This window comes from Epinephelus lanceolatus, chromosome 24 (assembly GCF_041903045.1).
Source record: "Epinephelus lanceolatus isolate andai-2023 chromosome 24, ASM4190304v1, whole genome shotgun sequence".
NCBI lineage: Eukaryota > Metazoa > Chordata > Actinopteri > Perciformes > Serranidae > Epinephelus > Epinephelus lanceolatus.
In genome coordinates, this window is record NC_135757.1 from 10,637,427 (window position 1) to 10,655,115 (window position 17,689).

The 17,689-nt window shown below is 43.4% G+C and overlaps 1 protein-coding gene across 3 annotated transcripts; it reads right to left on the minus strand.

Moving 5' to 3' along the window:
* Positions 1–6,294: 6,294 nt before the first annotated feature.
* Positions 6,295–14,153, minus strand: slitrk5 (SLIT and NTRK like family member 5). Of its 3 annotated transcripts, none has more exons than XM_033616297.2 (2): positions 13,320–14,153; positions 6,295–11,767 (listed from the first exon to the last, which is right to left on the minus strand). In XM_033616297.2, the coding sequence occupies exon 2, from the start codon at positions 11,707–11,709 to the stop codon at positions 9,082–9,084; it is 2,628 nt and encodes an 875-aa protein (XP_033472188.1). In that variant the 5' UTR covers positions 11,710–11,767; positions 13,320–14,153; the 3' UTR covers positions 6,295–9,081. The 3 variants fall into 3 exon arrangements, with proteins under 3 accessions (XP_033472188.1, XP_033472190.1, XP_033472189.1); XM_033616299.2 differs by lacking the exon at positions 13,320–14,153 and adding an exon at positions 12,946–13,181; XM_033616298.2 differs by lacking the exon at positions 13,320–14,153 and adding an exon at positions 12,320–12,793.
* Between the last annotated feature and the right edge of the window lie 3,536 nt (positions 14,154–17,689).

Genomic DNA, 17,689 nt, shown 5'->3' on the forward strand with positions numbered 1-17,689 from the left:
TAGGTTTTGCTACTGAAGCTTCGGTAACACTTTACTTGAAGGTATCTACATAAGGGTGACATGACACTGTCATAACTATGACATGACACGGTCATGAACCTGTCATAAACATTATGTACATGTCAAACGTTTATGACTGTTATTAATGTCATTCTGTTTTTGTAATGACAAGTTGACATTGTTTGGGTTGTCTTGATTATGACAACTTGACATTAAACAAAGTGACATTACCAGAAGATGTCTTTGTTATGACAAGTTGACATGAACAGGAAATGCACCTCTTTTTGTGCTTGTGACAAGTTGACATAATGATTGATACAAAGACATCTTGTGGTAATGTCATCCTGGTTAATGTCAAGTTGTCATTAAGGACACCCCAAACAAATGTAATGTTAACGTAATGTCAAAACTACTTGGGTAGTTGGGTTGGGTTTAGAAAAACAATCATATTTACAGTTAGAAAAACAAATATGTCACTTGATGACAACTACTTGTGACAGTTATGTTATGTGACAGGTGCCTGTAACTACGTTACATGGTTGAAAAAAACTGCTGTAAGGTGCCTTGTGTGTCTGAAGCCAAGAGCCGCTGACTACGCTACCGTATGTGACACCCAGGGAATAAGACCGGAATAGGAAATGCCATACTAAATCTCCAGAGTGCCCCTTTAATAACTGAAACATCTCAAGCAACCTCCAAACCGGAAAGACAAATATCTTCCCTGCCCGTAGGTCCTCAATCCTGACAACCGCGCTTCGACCTTGTCCCTCAGCTGTCACTCGCACTTGCGCGACACAATTTCCTGACAATAACCTGCAAAGCATGCATTTTTCATGCATTATGGAACCTATTGCATTCTGTCCGCCATGTGATGACACACATGTGTCAGGGCAGGAATCCAAAGCACACACAGACGTACATAGAAGCACCGCTGCCTGGACAGGCTCTAGTTAAATGACTTGACACTCTGAGGGAGGCCATACATCAACCAGTTTTTCTTTTTTTTTGGCCGGGCGTTGCCAGGCTCGGCTGGGGAGTCAGTAATGCTGTGGTTGCCATTTATCAAACGACAGGGTTACTGCGGCTCCGGATCAACGGGTGCAGCCACCATAAACAAACAAACAAAACGGGAGGCCTGGTGAACACAACCAGGGGTGCCCAGTGGGAGCAGGAAAAGAGAGCGGGGTACAGGAAGAGAAGGGAGGAGGGGGGAAAAACCATGACAGTAAATACAGCATGAAAGAACACTCCTCCACACTGACATAAAGATACCTCTTTAGAAGCTTTGATCACATATCTGCAGCACAATATATCCAACCATGTGCACAGCATGTGGTGCAGTAAATAGAGTATATGATATCCATAGATCACAGAATAATTGGTATCCATTTTGTATTCAGTATTTCCATCTCCATATTAACTTCATTATCTACACATAGGACTGGAGGAAAAAAATCAGACTACTGCTAACGACAGGATAAAGGCATCTTGAAATTTCCATGATTTCAATCTATGGCATCAAATCAAGGACGAAAAGGAGGGCTCTATCTCTCGCATAATTACATGCTCTATATGGTATATGTACATGATACCATATTGAAATGCAAGTGGAGCATTTTTGAGTCACTGCTTTGGAATCAAATGATAAAAGATCAAGAGTTTCAGAGCACATCAGCACATGAAAAACAAAATTCTGAATTATTTTTGCAGTAATTATCATATTTTACCATTTCTCCTCGAGGGAAAAGAGATGCGTATTTTATAATAGAAATGACATGTGAATGAAAAGCACTTGGAAAATAATAAGACAGATGAATCCGGGCAAAAAAGCCCCCCAAAAAGCCACATTTTTAAACATGTGTATCAAAAAAAGAGACCAAAGAAAGAAAAAAAAACGTCCTCAAACCAATTAAATAAATAGAATAAAAGCCAGCCAGCCACAGTAGGCATGTTTATTCGGCAGATGGCATTAGAGTCTGGATCCAGACTGTGCTTTTAAATGCAATGGATTATTTCTTGAAGATAATTCAGCACAGGCTGGACAGTGGGAGTGCTAACTGAGACGCTGATTAGACCAGAAAGTTGATAATGAACAGTAAAGTTGGGGAACGAATGGTTGAACATATCACCACAGAGCCTAAGAGATGGTAATTTGTCATTTTCTTGCGCAAATAAAAGCCAAACATGCCCATCTTTTCTTCTCCTTGATTGGAAATACCTCAGTTATTCATAAACCTCGAGTGCTTTCTATTTACCAGAGTATGTGCTTGATTTTATACGGATTTTACTATAATTGAGTCCTTGACTGTCCCTTTAAATGTTAACAGGTTTGCCATGACATTTGATGATAACAACACTTCATACATAATGCATTCTGACCATAAAACAACCCCCACATAATGATTTGGATTTACACAAGACTAGAGGAGCAAACTGAGTGTTATGCAGAAAAGCATGAATATGACAGAAAAGTGATCGGTAATTACGGTAACATGGGGCAAAAGAGAGGAGGTGTTGCTGGTTGTGGGGGGTAAAAATTGGTTGAGTGCTGATGAACATTTGAGCATTTCTACATGCCTGAAGGAATTCCATTAACCACTCTGATTAAAGTAATCACTGGAGCCATCGGTGCCTGTCAGATGCCATCCCTGCCCTCTCAATTACCCAGATCTCCTTGAACTCAATTGCTCACATCATCATGGAGACCGGGTGGCACACATGCGAAGGGGCTGCACCTAGGACGAGGCATCTCTGGCTCGGGGGGTAGGGGAGCATATGGGAAATGTCCACCCCCTCTATCTGTCTCGGTGTGCAGAGGGTGGCCACGGATTAGCCTAATTATCATTTATGCATATTGTTGCTATGTTGCGTGGCGCAGTCCGAATGTGGGGAATGAAGCATGCAGGTTAAAAAATGGCCGCACCTCTAGTGTACCAGATGGTTGAGGCTTGTCTAGTGGCACCCACGGGAACTTTCCATAGGGGTGGCCAGATGGGGTCACTGACAATCATGGGGTGGCACACCAAAACCAAGCGGCATGATATAATTTAAAGAATTCTGAAAACGATATAAATATGGAGACATATACTTTGGTTTCTAACTTTACTTTTGAGTTCCACAACAATCCTAGTTTAATGTGTTAGGTAACTACGCATGTTAGGCAATTTATCGTCCTTCAAATTGGCAAATTTTCCTTTAAAAACAGCTTTAATTTGGAGGGGTGCATTGATTGTAAGCAGCAAACATTTACTACAAGTCTACTCAAGTTTAAAAGGAGGGGGGATTGTATCAGAGTGGGCCATGGCCCCCTCTGGCAGCTCCTTGGTGACGCCACTGGGTTCGTCACATCATGGGAGTTCAGATTGTGTCCGTTGCCAATCACAGAAATGCCAAATTTATATCTAGATCTGCATCTAGACAATTAATTTCTTGAATTGATGAATGACGAATCGCCATATCGGCTAATAGTTGTGGCGCTATTTACAACCATTCCTTTACTCCATGTTATTGTGTCCATTTTCTCCATCAATGTATCAAACATAACCTTAAAAATAAAACAAATAGGAACTTACATAGCAGCACATAAAACATGTCAAACCATTCTGAAACTGAGCATGTGCACGGCTAGACCCTTAACCCCAAGACTCACTGTTTTGCATTCACCTTGTGGTGATTTTATGAATTGCAAATGTGCACCACCAGATCATAATGTAACCTGAAAAGATAGGGCCCTCGAGGTTGTGCTACCTGATCCTGAGGCCTTGTGTTTTACGGTACAGGGGCCGCAAAATCAGCCTATCTCAGTTTGGTGCCAAGGGCAAAGGTTTTCACAGGAAACGGAAGGTTTGGGGGGAAAATATCGAGCGGCAAACACTCAATTTTCTCAATTTTGGCGAGTTTTCTGCATCAATTTCTGGTGTAAATGTATTTAGTTTTGGCAAAAGTCAAAGTCTTCTGCTTCATGTTTATATTAAAATATCCCTAAATACATTTAGGTTCATACACCACAAAGTAAGTGAGCAGTTAGTATTACAGTTGTACCCTATGTGAACTTAAAGGCAATGAGATGCATGCAAAACACACAATACAGACCCCTAAAAGCTTAATCCGGCCCTGTGCATGTGTAGCATCAAGCTGTTTTTATTTACCATAAACACAATTCTGCCAGCACCATCTGAAAAGCACTGAAGTACAATTTTTAGCAAATAACTGCGAAATCAAATCCAGCAAATGTTTAATTAGCCTGGTATTTTCAGTACGCTGTCAGAAAATGGTCGCCTCCGAGTTGAAAATAGCCGAGCGACGAGCCAGCACTTCATGCAGCTTGGACGGGCTTCACGCGTTGTACAATTCCACACTGATTAACTCTCAAATGGTGCGAAAGCACAGAAGTGTAAGAGAATACTGGAGCACACACTGCCCGTCACTGTCTCTCCCACCTCTCCATCTGAAACGAGTTGGATTGTGTGCTGCAGCCAAGAACAAACTCTTCAGAAGTTTCCCTTTGCTGCGTGCATCGAGCGGGGAGTGAGACTCCTGTGACAGCTACATCTGCACGTACATCACGCCTCGCGTTGCATCAGCCTCGCGTCAGATTCCGCACAATAGGTTTAGCCGTAAATCGGGGGGCTCTTGTGTAGCATGAGGCAACACGAGCCGAGGTATTTCGTCTCAGAACTTTCTGACTTTTTCCGCAAGATGTTGACCAGTGCAGAAATCTTTTGGAGATGCTGGGATAATTTTAAGTGCAGGCTGCATAGCATCGCAGCTACAGAGCTCATGAAAGGCTATAAAAGGATAAGGCATAATAAACTCTCTGCCCTTCCTCGATTCTTCCATTTGTGTTAAGACCTAAAGAGCCCATTGGCTGATTAAAAGCATTATTTCAACTGGCAACAGTCTCCCCCTCCCTCCCTCTTTCTCTGTACACACACACACACACACACACACACACACACACACACACACTCACTCCAGCTTCCTGCAGTGGGATGCTTCATGCAGCCATTACTCTGGGACAGGAGTTTGGGTGGGTAGAGTGTAACATACACACAGATACAGTAATAACAAACCCATTTGGAATGCATGATTCAGTGATTATGTAATTGTGCTCAATCATTATGTGAACTTCGCCAAATCATCCTGAAAATATATAATACTCGAAGAAGAAAAAATAGCATTGCACTTTACATTTGAAACATTTTATCAGTGCACACATCAGGTTGGTTTCCATCCTCGTCCTTTACATATTGGCATCAGGAAAATAAATAGAAACCCATGTCAACACTGTGCCATCCCATAGGCCACCAATACTGGGCAACTGCACACACTCCTTGGCTATGATTCACATCCCCTGCTACATGTATGACACATCCACAGTTACACTCGGTTCCAGGACTCCTCATCTCCCAAATGGTGCCTTCTGTTCTCATTCTGGGCTTCTATGAAAAGATCCAGCAAAAGAAGGACCCCAAGCAGGCTGGTTGCATTTCTTTCTTCTTTTTGTTTTTTTTGTTGTCATTGAGGAAAGGCAGCTGGCACCTGAGTGAAATTAAACTGAAAAAATACATTTTATTTTCGCAGATTTAATTATAAATTCACAATAATCCAAATTCCGAATGAGGAAACGAGGGGACAGATTAACAGCGACACGGCCTCTCCGGAGAGATCCCTGCCTGTCTCAGTTAGGGAACATTGGATTCCTAAATGGTGATGCTCACTGCACACTGAAAATGGTGGCACGGTGCATCCTTTGCATTTTTATAGACCTGCTTTGCATATTGGATTTAAGTGGGTCAGAGTAACTTAAAGTCCAACTGAAATTAAATTGCATTTTTTTGTGTTTGCTACAGCATAGGGAGACATTTATATATTACATTTCTGGTGTCACGACGGCGACCCCTGGGTTTGCATTAATCTGTCATTTTGATGCAGCCAATCAGTCACACCAGCAGCCTGCTACATGACACAAGAGCTACAGGCGCATTAGCTTCCCCTGCTAAAGTCTCCGAGCATGAACACACATATTGCCCCTGCGCCTTCGCCTGTTGAAGCACCACACAAACATTCACTGGGGCAGATAGCTAATTAGCTGCTGAGCTGCAGCGCATTAAACAGCGTGTAAATGTACCTGCAAAGGTCACCTCAGTGCGGTTAGATGCTGGTGTGGGCCCTGCTCTTTAATATCACTAACAACACACTGTCTGCACATGAAATGTAGGCTGCAGAGCGAGTCTGTTTACTGTGTCTCTCGTTCTCTAACACCACTGCTGCTGTCAATCCAACATACACATCTTTTTCTTCCTTTTAATAATGAGAAACTATTAACAATACATTTAAAAAAAAGCATTTTGACAACATAAAAGGGTGACTGAGTGTGTTTTCAGTTGGACTTTAAAATCAAAAACATGCACCATTTTCAACATGTTTTCTTAAAGGTATACTAAGCAGGATTGTCTTAAAAAAACAATGTATAGACGAGTGTTTGGGATTTATGAGCATCGTAGGTGAGGTTGCGGTTTTATAAAAAGGTAGCAACCAGATGCCATAAGCAAAAGGCATCCAAGAGACATAGCGCCAAACAAAAACAAGTACAGTGAGGCAAAACGCCAAACCAGAGTGAACCTGGGCATTTACTTTCACTTCCGCTAATGCATGACAATCCTACATGGTATACCTTTAATATCCTTCTCTTATAAGTTCAGTGTGTAGGATTTAGGGCAATATATTGGCTGAAATTGAATATAACATCAACGACTGTTATGTTTCTGGTACCTTAGAATGAGATGTTTCTTTCTACATAGGGAATATGTCCTGGTCAATGGAGATTGCCATGTTGCACCGCCATGTTTCTACAGTACCCTTAACACTTGCTCTAGATAGGGTCAATTGTGTTTTTTAAAATCGGCCACCATTGTTAGCAGCCCCACCACGACGAGCTGAACAGCATCGAAAAATCACAATTTTTTTTACAGTGAAACTGCTTAATTCTGTGTTTTCACGGTTTAAATCACCTGATTTGTTTGTTTTGATGAGGGAGAGACCTCTGTTGATAATTCGGCAACTGGTAAAACCCTCCTGAATGTCTGAATCTTAACTTATCATCGAAAAAAGTCGAGCAAAATAACCAAACAGCTTCAGCAAAACACTGACTTTTACAATGAAACTGCTTTATTTAGTGTTTTTACCGGTTTAAATCACCAGGTTCGTCTGTTTAGACGAGGAAGAGACCTCTACAGATAATTCGGCGGCTGGCAAAAACCTCCTGAATGTCTGGGTCTTAAGTTATCATCGAAAAAAGGCGAGCAGATATTAACAGGGTGTGAGGCTAGCAGCCAAACAGCTTCAGCAAAACACTGACTTTTAAAATGAAACTGCTTTTTTTTTTAGTGTTTTACCGGTTTAAGACACCAGGTCTGTTTGTTTAGACGAGGAAGAGACCTCGATGAACAATTCAGCTGCAAGTAAAAAAACTCTTGAACCATGAACACTGAAGGAAACACGAACCGGAAGCTCGGCACATGGGAGAAGTTTCAGACGATTGCAATCTGCAGCCTCACCACTAGATGCCACTAAATCCCACACACTGCTCCTTTAAATGAAGAAATGTATCTAAAGGATTAACAAAAGATTAGAAAAAAAGAGAAGTGGTTGAGGCACCATACTCTTCATCCAGCAGCTGTATGTCTCATCAAAATTTCTACCCACTGACATCAGATTGATAAAACAGCAGTTCATTTCAAGTCACCTCCAGCGATGCTTTTATAAATGACCAAATCAGAGCTTGCCAGGCGGCAACGTGGATGCCGTTGTCATGGTGTAATTGCAAAGGGGAAAACCTCAGATGATGCACATTGATTGCAATGCATTGATTCCAACCCTCACTGAGACACTAGCTGCCCCCATGAGTGAGGCATATACTGTATCCTTATTCGCTTTGATTGAGTCCACAACATAGCCAATTTCAAAATAAAATACATGCTCTCAAATCCCATGATTCATAATTTCATCCACTGTCGCACCAAACCCAAATGGCCTCCTTCATATCATCCCCCAACCAGCCTTAATCTCCTCATAAGCACATTATATGAACCTGACATCATGTTTATTTGATGACAATAACATAGTTTGGTCAATATAGTGCAATAAGTGCAAAGCAATCAAAACAAATCAAGTTGATAAGGGATAGAGAATCTGCGAATGCTTGTATAAAAATAGGTGTTACATTGATTAAAATATCAGTATTACACAACAGAATTAATACTTCAAATATCATTTATGAACTTTTGTTTTGATAACATATCAATTCTACATATTAAGAATGAATACCCATATTCATTTTTAATATAATAATCTCCTTTATGAGAGCTCATTGAAGGCTAACCCGCCTTCCAATTCCAAAAAGTGCAGAAAGCATACAAAGACACTTTTTTTTTTTTCATCTTCTTCAAATGACGCAGTCTTTTTTGAACATTGGGGGTGTGCCACTTTCAAAAAAAGCCACTTTTACAATGCAGAGCTACGGTAAATGAAACTACAAACATAAGCCTTTTTCCGGAGGATCATGGAGTATGATGACACAGGTAATATTGATGTAGAATCAAAAGTTTTGAAAAGACATGGCAGATTATATCAATAAATACTTACTTACAGACTACAGCAGAAAATAGTCCTACACAGTTTTGATGATCTGCTGTACAGTGTTTTTGTCCAGGAGTGATTTTTTATAAACATTTCTTTTCTGATTCACAATATACCTTATGTATGGTTATATTCCTGAAAATGAAGTTGGGTAAGATTTACCTGTACACTTACATTTTTGTGTGTTATTCGATCTTCACCATAGAAAAATAGATTTTGCATCGTCAGTTAAGGAGAGCAATTTTGTTCATCCGTGTTTCAGAATGCTGGATCCATTCCTGTAATGTCATGTTTCAGAAATAAGAATAAGATTGTTCGGCACACCCCGTTTTTAAACTCCTTCCGCTCTTGCTTGTTTGTGTCGTGCCAAGGCACCCTATAAACTGAGCCACTGCTTCAAAGGAGGGTCAAAATGCTTCATTACATTAATGATTCTGTTGCTCAGAACTGGCTAAAGGTGGTCTGTTTCTCAAGAACTTCGAGGTAATCGGGCTCAGACTGCAGTTTAGCTTTTAGCTCCAAATACTCATTTCTGTTGGGCTCCACATAAACAGTACTGGGTGCCGTGCCATAGAGCACTGTTTCTCTTATCCTCTCCGGGTGCAAGAACTGACGTCTGACATCAAAATTTGGGTTGTACGTGTACGACACAGGCCCTGTGTACTTGTACTCTAAATTGGCACCTGCTGGGATGGATGGGATTGACGGATGGGGGGACTGCTTATCGTGCTCAAGGATGCCTCTGAAGAAATGGTCTGCATCCTGGACAGGGGAGGGGTTCTCACGTGGCTCGATGGTGCTAACACTGTACGTAGGGCTCCTCATCGTACTGCTATCCCTCTCATCGTCAGGGGTACTCCTGTACGTGACCTTGAGCTCATGGAGGTCACGGTAATCCTCCACTGTGTTGCCTTCTCGTGACCTGTAAATAGGGTTTTTGCACATGTGGCCCATGGGATGGGGGATATACTCATAGACGTGGCCGGCTGGGGCCTTAACTTTGGGGCCAGAGCGGTTGCTGTAGAGGCTGTACTGCAAGTTAAAAGAGCTGACGTCTGAATTGTTGGTGCTAGTGCGGTCGCTCTGTGACTTTTTGCGCTTTTTCATCACAACAACAAACAGCCCTGCGGCCACAAAGACAGACAAGATGAAAACAAGCAGGAGGCTGAGGATGAGGACAGAGAGGGGAACGGTGCTGCTGGGGGGGTTGAACTTGTGCGGGGCGTCTGTAGTGACGACCCGCTCATCCATGGGCTCGTCCGTGGGGGGTGTTGGCGAGACATAGGCATCAGAGTAGTCTGGGCAGAGCTGCTCCGACTGAATGGAGCGCACGTCCACTCCTGCATGGCGTCTCGGCGTCTCACACACAACCTCGTTCACCACTGTGCCTGCGCTGAGCTGCTCCAGCCATATCTTCATCCCCACTATGTCGCAGGAGCAGTCCCAGGGGTTTTCAAACAGATCTATCTGCACCAGCAGCTTCAGCTGATCTAAAACACCACTCACGGGCAGGTTTTGGAAATGGTTGTTGCGCAGATTAAGCCTAGACAGGGAGAGGCTGGAAAAGATGCCCACAGGTAAGGTTTTCAGGAGGTTATTATTGAGGAAAAGCAGCTGGAGATTAGGGAGGTAGCGGAAAGTGCCCGCCTCGACCTCCTTGATTTTGTTGTACTCTAAATAAAGATACTGCAAGTTCTGCAAACCAAAAAACATTTCTCCTGTAAGCCTGTCCATGAGATTACCATTTAAATACAGCCTACGCAGGTTGGTTAAATCCCCAAAAGCTCGGTCGTGGATCAGAGTTATCCTGTTGTTTCCCAGGTGAAGCAAATCCAATCCAACAGCATCCACAAAATCTGATCTCCGTACCACAGGGATGTAATTTCCAGTGAGATACATTTTCTTAGGATTGTATGGCTTGGGTTTTAGATCAGAAATGCTTTCAATCTTTCTCTCTTGGCAGTTGACATTGAGCCCAATCTCGGATATCTGCAGGTTGCACGTGCAGGCAGTGGGACAGTCCAAAGGCACAGGAGATTTGGTCTGAAAAGCAATGATGGGGCCATAATTGTAAGGGTTACCGCCTGGTATTCGGGAAGTGGGTCTTAACTTAGTTCTGTTAAACTGCCGTGTGCCCTTGGTAGGCCTAGAGGAGGACCTAAAAACAGCCGAGGAGGTGGCGGAGGCCGTGACAGCAGCAGGTGTGGTCTGGTAATATCCATTGGTGCTGCTAGGAGGCGCAGGCCTGACCGTGTCTTCCAGGGGTCTTCTCGGGCAGAGTTCCTGCTTGGACACTTCATCCAGGTCCCTACCGTGGAGTCTGAACGGCGTCTCGCACACTACTTCCCCCACCAGAGCCGTGTAGGCTATGCTCTCCAGCCAAGCTTTCAGAGCGATCAGCTCGCAGGAGCAATTCCACGGATTCTCCTCGAGTTGTAATTCCACAACTTTGTCCATGTGCTCCAGGAGGCCGATGTAGGGGAACATTTTTAACCGGTTGCCCCTCAGGTCCAAGTGCGTGAGGGGGACATTCCGGAAGATATTCGTGGGCAGGGCAGAGAGCAGGTTGTCATTCAGTATCATCACCGTCAGTTGGTGCAGTTTGCTCAAGGCGTTGGGCTCTATATTGGTGATGTAATTATAATCAATCTGTAGGTATTCCAAACTCTCCAGTCCTGCAAAGGTGTCATCCCTCAGAGCTTCGATCTTGTTGTTATTCAGGTGCAACCTTTTTAATCCCTGGAGTCCATTGAAGGCACCGGACTCTATCTCCGAGATATCATTGTTCCCCAAGTGCAGGATGGTCACCCCGGTGTAATTGATGAAATCGTTGACTGACAGCTTCTTCAGGAGGTTCCCCGTCAGCAGGAGGTGGTACATGGAGAAATGGACGGGGCTGATTTCCGTCAGTCGGATGATCCCCCGGTTCTCGCAGCTCACCGTCAGGATCCCTTCTTTCTCCTCACACGTACACAGGTTTCGACAGATCTCCCCATAATTGTCATACATCTCGACCAGCCTCAGAGATGATGCAATCAGAAGGATTATTTTTAGGATCCAGATATGCATTTTTCCTGGGAGAGGATGCCCCAGCTCACTCAAGTGCGGTACCAGTATGAGGTGTCATCTAAGGAGGAAAAGAAAGGTTCTGTTTTATATAGCATGGGAAACATATGTGACACATTATGTTGCAGAATACAGTCATGGACTCCTGAACAAGTCTTCATAACACACAGGCCCTATTAATGTTTGTTCATTATGCAGATGTCGGCATTTGGTTCTGACGGTGTAAGAGAACAAGCGACCTGGATGACTGTTTAACAAATGCACACTTAAAGGATAATATATAATCAAGTTGATGGCACAAGTACCCGCGGTGGATGGCCACTGCGCATTTTTGATAGCTCGCCTGAATTCCAATCCATCTTGGTAGGGAGAGGGAGAGGAAAAAAAAAAAAAAACCTTCGCCATCCACCGTGTGCAGACTGATAGATCTGGCCATTTACTAATTCAATCCCTTGAGAATATCCACACAGGAAAAAAAACCCTTGCTGTCGGAATATCGCATGGTTTTGCTTGACGGATGATGCACCTGTTTTTTTCATGATCCAATCTCTCCAACAACATTCAAATCTCCTAGATGCAACTCCTATCTCCTACATGAAGATTTCTCACTCACCCCGCATACCCGACGACTTGGTAACAGTGGGGAAACTGTCGGATCCCTTCTCTCCACCTCCGTCCAAACAACATGAGGACGGGCTATTTATCCGCTTGTGATTAAAACGATCCGGGGTATGAAAATAACAGAAAATACCCGCTCTTATAAAGGAATCGGCTGCGAGAAAAAGCAATCAGTGTTCATCTTACAATCCGGCCTGCGATAGAAAATGTGAATATCAGCCTACAAGGCGACAGTCGCAGCCCTTCTTCTGCCCACGGGCGAAAAAAAAGAACCGAGAGGAGTTGATCAAAGGCAAATAAGCAAGTGTTGCTGATCTCATGGCGGATCTCTGATCCAAAATTTGACGGGGGGGAGTAAATAATTCTATAATCAAGTATTCTGTATGGCATCTGCTATATAGAAGGTTACAGATCTCCCTCTCTGCCTCTTTCGCTCCCCCTCTCTCCGCCACAGACGCGTGCGCGCGCACACACACACACACACACACACACACGCTCGGTCTGCGTGCGCTCCTTGAAAGAACACAAAAGCCTACACATCGGCACCCGAATCTCCCTCTTCTTAAATATGCGACACACAAGAACATGCATCCACTTCCATGTCAGTGTTGAGTTCATTACCATAGCGCCAAGAATCCCCCCATCGCCTTTGGATATATAGATAACTTGCAAGCCAGTGCGCCTATCGCCGGGTCTGCCTGTGCAGAGGCAGTGCTGTAATTTGGAGTAAAAACTGTCATGATACATGCGAGCATCAAAAAATGCGGGCTTGTTGTTGCCACAGCAGCCGCAGACACCTTCCTTAACAGCATCTTAAATCCGGATCAACTTCAGCAATGCAACTGAAACAGATTTCAGCACCACGGACAGATCCCCCCCCTCCTCCCTAAAAAAAAAAAATGTTAAAGCATAAAACGCCTCAGCTCAGCAGCACAGAGAGGGAAAAGAGAAGGGGAGAGAAGAAGGGGGGGGATAAAAAATCATTGTCCTCTTACCGTGCTGATCCCGGTAAACGCCAAAGCATCCCGAAAATCACGGCTGTGCCCCGTCTTTTTCCTCCAACCTCAGTGAAAACATGGATTTCACCGCCCGCCCTTCCGTCGGCTGTCAAAAAAAAAAAGCAAGAAAAAAAAATACTTAAAGTCAAGTCTCCTCGGTGTTTAGCTCCATAAACCAGGCATCGAAAGAGCACATATACAGTCTCATTCAGGCCAATAATGTGACAGCCCGCGCGGCAAAACGGGCTCCTGTATTCTTCCACAAATGAGCATCATCTCGGAAAAAGAGCCAAAACCAAAGTTCGGACATGGTTAAGAAAAGAGGGCGAATAAAAACTCCGTAATCCCACATCAGACGCGACTTGCCGCATGCATTTTAACTGTGACTTTCATCCATGCGCACTGGCGAAGCGGAGGAGAGAGGCACGAATCCCCTTGTCTGCTGCCAGTGGTGCGGCTTGTACCAGTTTATGTATAGATCTGCCCAAGGTCTCTTTATTTCAATTGCCAGCTCGTTGGAATCGACCGGAGATCAGCGGATATGTTCCTCCAGCCTTGGATGCAAGAATCCGATCCCCACTGTTTTTGCTCAAGTCCTGCATTGCTCAGAAGATATCCTACACCAGCTTTATCTTCCCACCAGCGTCTTCAACTAGTGGAACTTGATCTTGGTTGGTGCAAACCAGCGCATCCCCTACAGCGATGGACGTATTATGAAACAATTACCATAGTATGACAGCCGAAATCACTCGTAAAAATGCATAAATCCCCCAATCGCAGGACTGTCACAGCGCGGAAATGAAAAGCAATTTAATGCGCGCAATACTCTTTAAGGGGGTATGGTAATGTGGAGGAGGTGGGGTGGAGGGAGGGAGTGATAAGAGGAGGGGGGGAGACAGGGAAGAGGGAGGCTAGAAGACCCGTAGAGGGCAGCACAATGATGAAAAAGGCAGCTTGGCAGGCTTGCATTTTCAGCCTCCACTTTGTAATTCAGTGTATTTCAATTCAACAGCAACAACCATTTGATTTGTCACTCACAGCTTTAGATTTTTTTTTCCTCCCTCTACCAAGCTGGGAAACTTATTTCCATGCCTTTGAGAGTCACAACTGGACATGTGGAGCTTTTCTTTTATTATTATAATACTTTAGAATTCTTCTCAACAAGCCTTTGATTTCCTCTGAGAGAGAGAGTGGCTGTATATTGGCCTGACACTCATCCTGGATTCATCATGGCTCCTCATTATTCAGTCTGGACAGATATTCCTTGAGACAGCCTTCAAATGATTGCAGGAGGCTCGCCACTGCTGGAATACACTGAAGGTATTGTTCACATCCTCTTAGTCAGGGCCGGACGAAATACATTCAGCGCCCCAAGCACTAAACAAACCCCCCCACCCCCCAATATATATCGTTATCTTTTATATTTATGGTATTTATTATAAACCAACACATTCTCACTCTGACATCGTCACATATAGACGTTTGGTCATGGAATTTCTACGTCTACATACGACGTTCAAGGTACCCTGGGTGCATTGCTTGTTGACGTTCTGGGACACTGTTTCAAGTTGTCTTCTTTCAAGATAAATTTCCATTTTCACATCAAATTTAACGTCTACATACAGTCTACGTAGGTATAACACTGCAAATTGATGTGTTTTTTTTTCCTTGAACAACAAACACACTTGGTTGGGATTAGGCAACATTGGGACACAAATGCCAGTCTCTCAGGTGAAAGTCGGTGTTTGGTGGACCCATCCATCGCCCCAGTTGGACTTTCGCCGCCTTAACTTTCGTGCTTGTCCCGCCGTGTTCCCCCTGACAGCCCCAGGCGCCGTTAAACTATTACGGCAACAGGTAGTGTATCATGCTGAAGTTAAAGGACGCCTTTTTTCATTGGTTTCTGACACCCGCAAGTCACTGCCCGAGCGCCGGAATTTGATGACCTTGGAGTGAGACTGGTCTCTACAAACAAGAACACAAAGACATGGGAAATCATAGTGAAAAACAATAACGAAGAACAAACAAAAGACTAATGCGCAAAAGACGAATGCTCTCCACTTCACTGCTCTAGCCCCAGTCCTTCAACAGGGGGTTCAAGGGGGTACTCAGAGTTTCTGCAGGTCGGTCGCCAAATTATTGTTTGATGATTAAATTTAAGTTTTAATTTAAATATTATATTCCCGTAAATGCACATTAACATAATTTAATAAGATACAAATTTACATTTAATTGACACGACACTGATAATTGGCTAATTGTAACCCTTGAATTCTTGTGCAATCATGTGAGCTAGCAAATGCTAAATCTCTCTGCAACACTTTTCCATAGCAACAAAAAGACCCACTCAGCTCACATTTACATACTATTGAAACATATTGGCCAGTTCCAAGTGTATGGACATTCTTTTGAACAGTTTTTTAATAGGGGGTCCCAGTTCTGTCTCTCTCTGAGCTAAGAGGTCCTTGGCCTGAAAAACATTGAGGGCCCCTGCTCTGGCATATGCTGACTGTGACGATCACTCACTAATGAACACATTAATGCGAACTCAGTGGTGTAAGGTAGTCATGATAGGCCCCAGTGCATGCTGTTGTGACAGGCTGAATGCGTGCTAGTTACTAGCAATGAAGCACATGCACACCTGAAAAGTTCAGAGATTTTCAACGCACACGCACAAAAAAAGGCGGAGCGCTATGGAAAAAGATTTTCTCTAGTCGGCCATATACACTCTCTCTTTATTGGAAACTATTGAAAAAAGAGGCTGTTTGAGAAAAGCATACTATAGATGCATGCCCTTACCCCATTGTTGCATTTAAATAAATATTGTATTTAAATAATTTGTTTATAGTTTGTGTAGTTTTCATAGAATAAGCATATTTTTTGTATACTTAAAAAAAATTAAAGGAAAGAAAACCATGACGGCATTTATGGCAATTGACACAACACATTGTTAGACCTTCTCTCTCTACAGGTCCCTCCACCCCACGGGCCCCAACCACACTGCCTGCATTGTCTATATTTAGGCCCCTGGGTGAACCCTACCACCGTTAGCATTAGATCTTGGGATCATTAATGTTTTTATTCTTACAAAAACAAATGGCGCCCTATACGAAAAGCTGCCACTGCTCTTAGTGTTGAACACTCTGAATACCTGCTTTAACAACGTGATTTACCCAAATACAATAATCTTTTCATTTATATCCTCTGATTTGACAGGCATGGTCTGTTTCAGCTCATAATTCCTCCCCCCGATCACCTTTAACCCATCTTCAACTCAGCGGAGTGGGTATTAAATCAAACAAATAAGGTCAAGCGAACATTCATTCGCACACCTCGCATGTCTTTATGGACGCTTCCAAATACACAGATTAAGCCTATAGTCCCAGAAAACACAAATTTACAAGAGATCTGCACTGAAAGAAATGAATGTACTGTAGGATTAGGCTTAATCCAGTTTTGCACCAAATACTCCAGCCTGCTAATGCTGCCATGTTGCTGTAAGCGCTCTGCATTTTACCAAATCGTGGCTTATTTGCCCCTTGTTGAAAGAGCAAATCAAGTCAAAGCCACAGCTGCCCTCTTACCCTCTAGCTGTGGGACAAGAAACTTTAGAAGCACTTAACTAAAGCCTGAACAGAAAATCGAATTAAATCTAGCATATGGTGGGCCGCCATGTCCAAAGAGATTTCCCACTTAGTCAGTATTGTGTGGTAATAAGTCAACTCGTATGCTCTCTTTAGCATACGGGGAGCAACAATAAGCGGATGTGGCATCCATGCCGCCTTTCCCAAATTAGCCGTGGAGATGCATTGAATTATCTTAAAGTCTCTAGCTCTGTAATCGTATTAACAGTGGTCTGTCCTGTGGGGATGGACAAATCGGTATCTGTGGAACTCCGGCTGGAATACAGAGATGGAATGCAGCTCCCTCCCTCTGGAAGGGACTGTGGCTGGCTCCCCTGAGAGGCATCGTGGCATCAAAGAGAGGCGAGGAGCTGTCCTGGATCATTTTTTGCCTTAAATGGCTTTGTGTACTGCTGATGGGAGAGGTAGATACCCTTGATAAAGTAACGCCTGGATAATGACGGCTGTGAGTGTGTTTGTGCAAGTTTTATAGATATAACTTGTGTAAAAGTTTCTGCTGTGCGTGCGTGTCTGGGAATGTTTCCATGTGTCGCTGTGTGTGCATGAATAGGAATCTCTTCCTCACAAAGGCTAATGGGTTCCTACAAACATGAAAGCTATTATCATAGATCAGCTGCATAAAACACATAATATTATAATCAGATCTGGTACAAATGATTAAGTAATTAAATGCAAATGAAACTTCACGCTATGGTGAGTGTCATGTATCTTTTGCATGAACCC

Coding starts and splice junctions, on each gene's coding strand:
- slitrk5 (XM_033616297.2), bottom strand. CDS start 11,709: ATGCATATCTGGATCCTAAAAATAATCCTTCTGATTGCATCATCTCTG.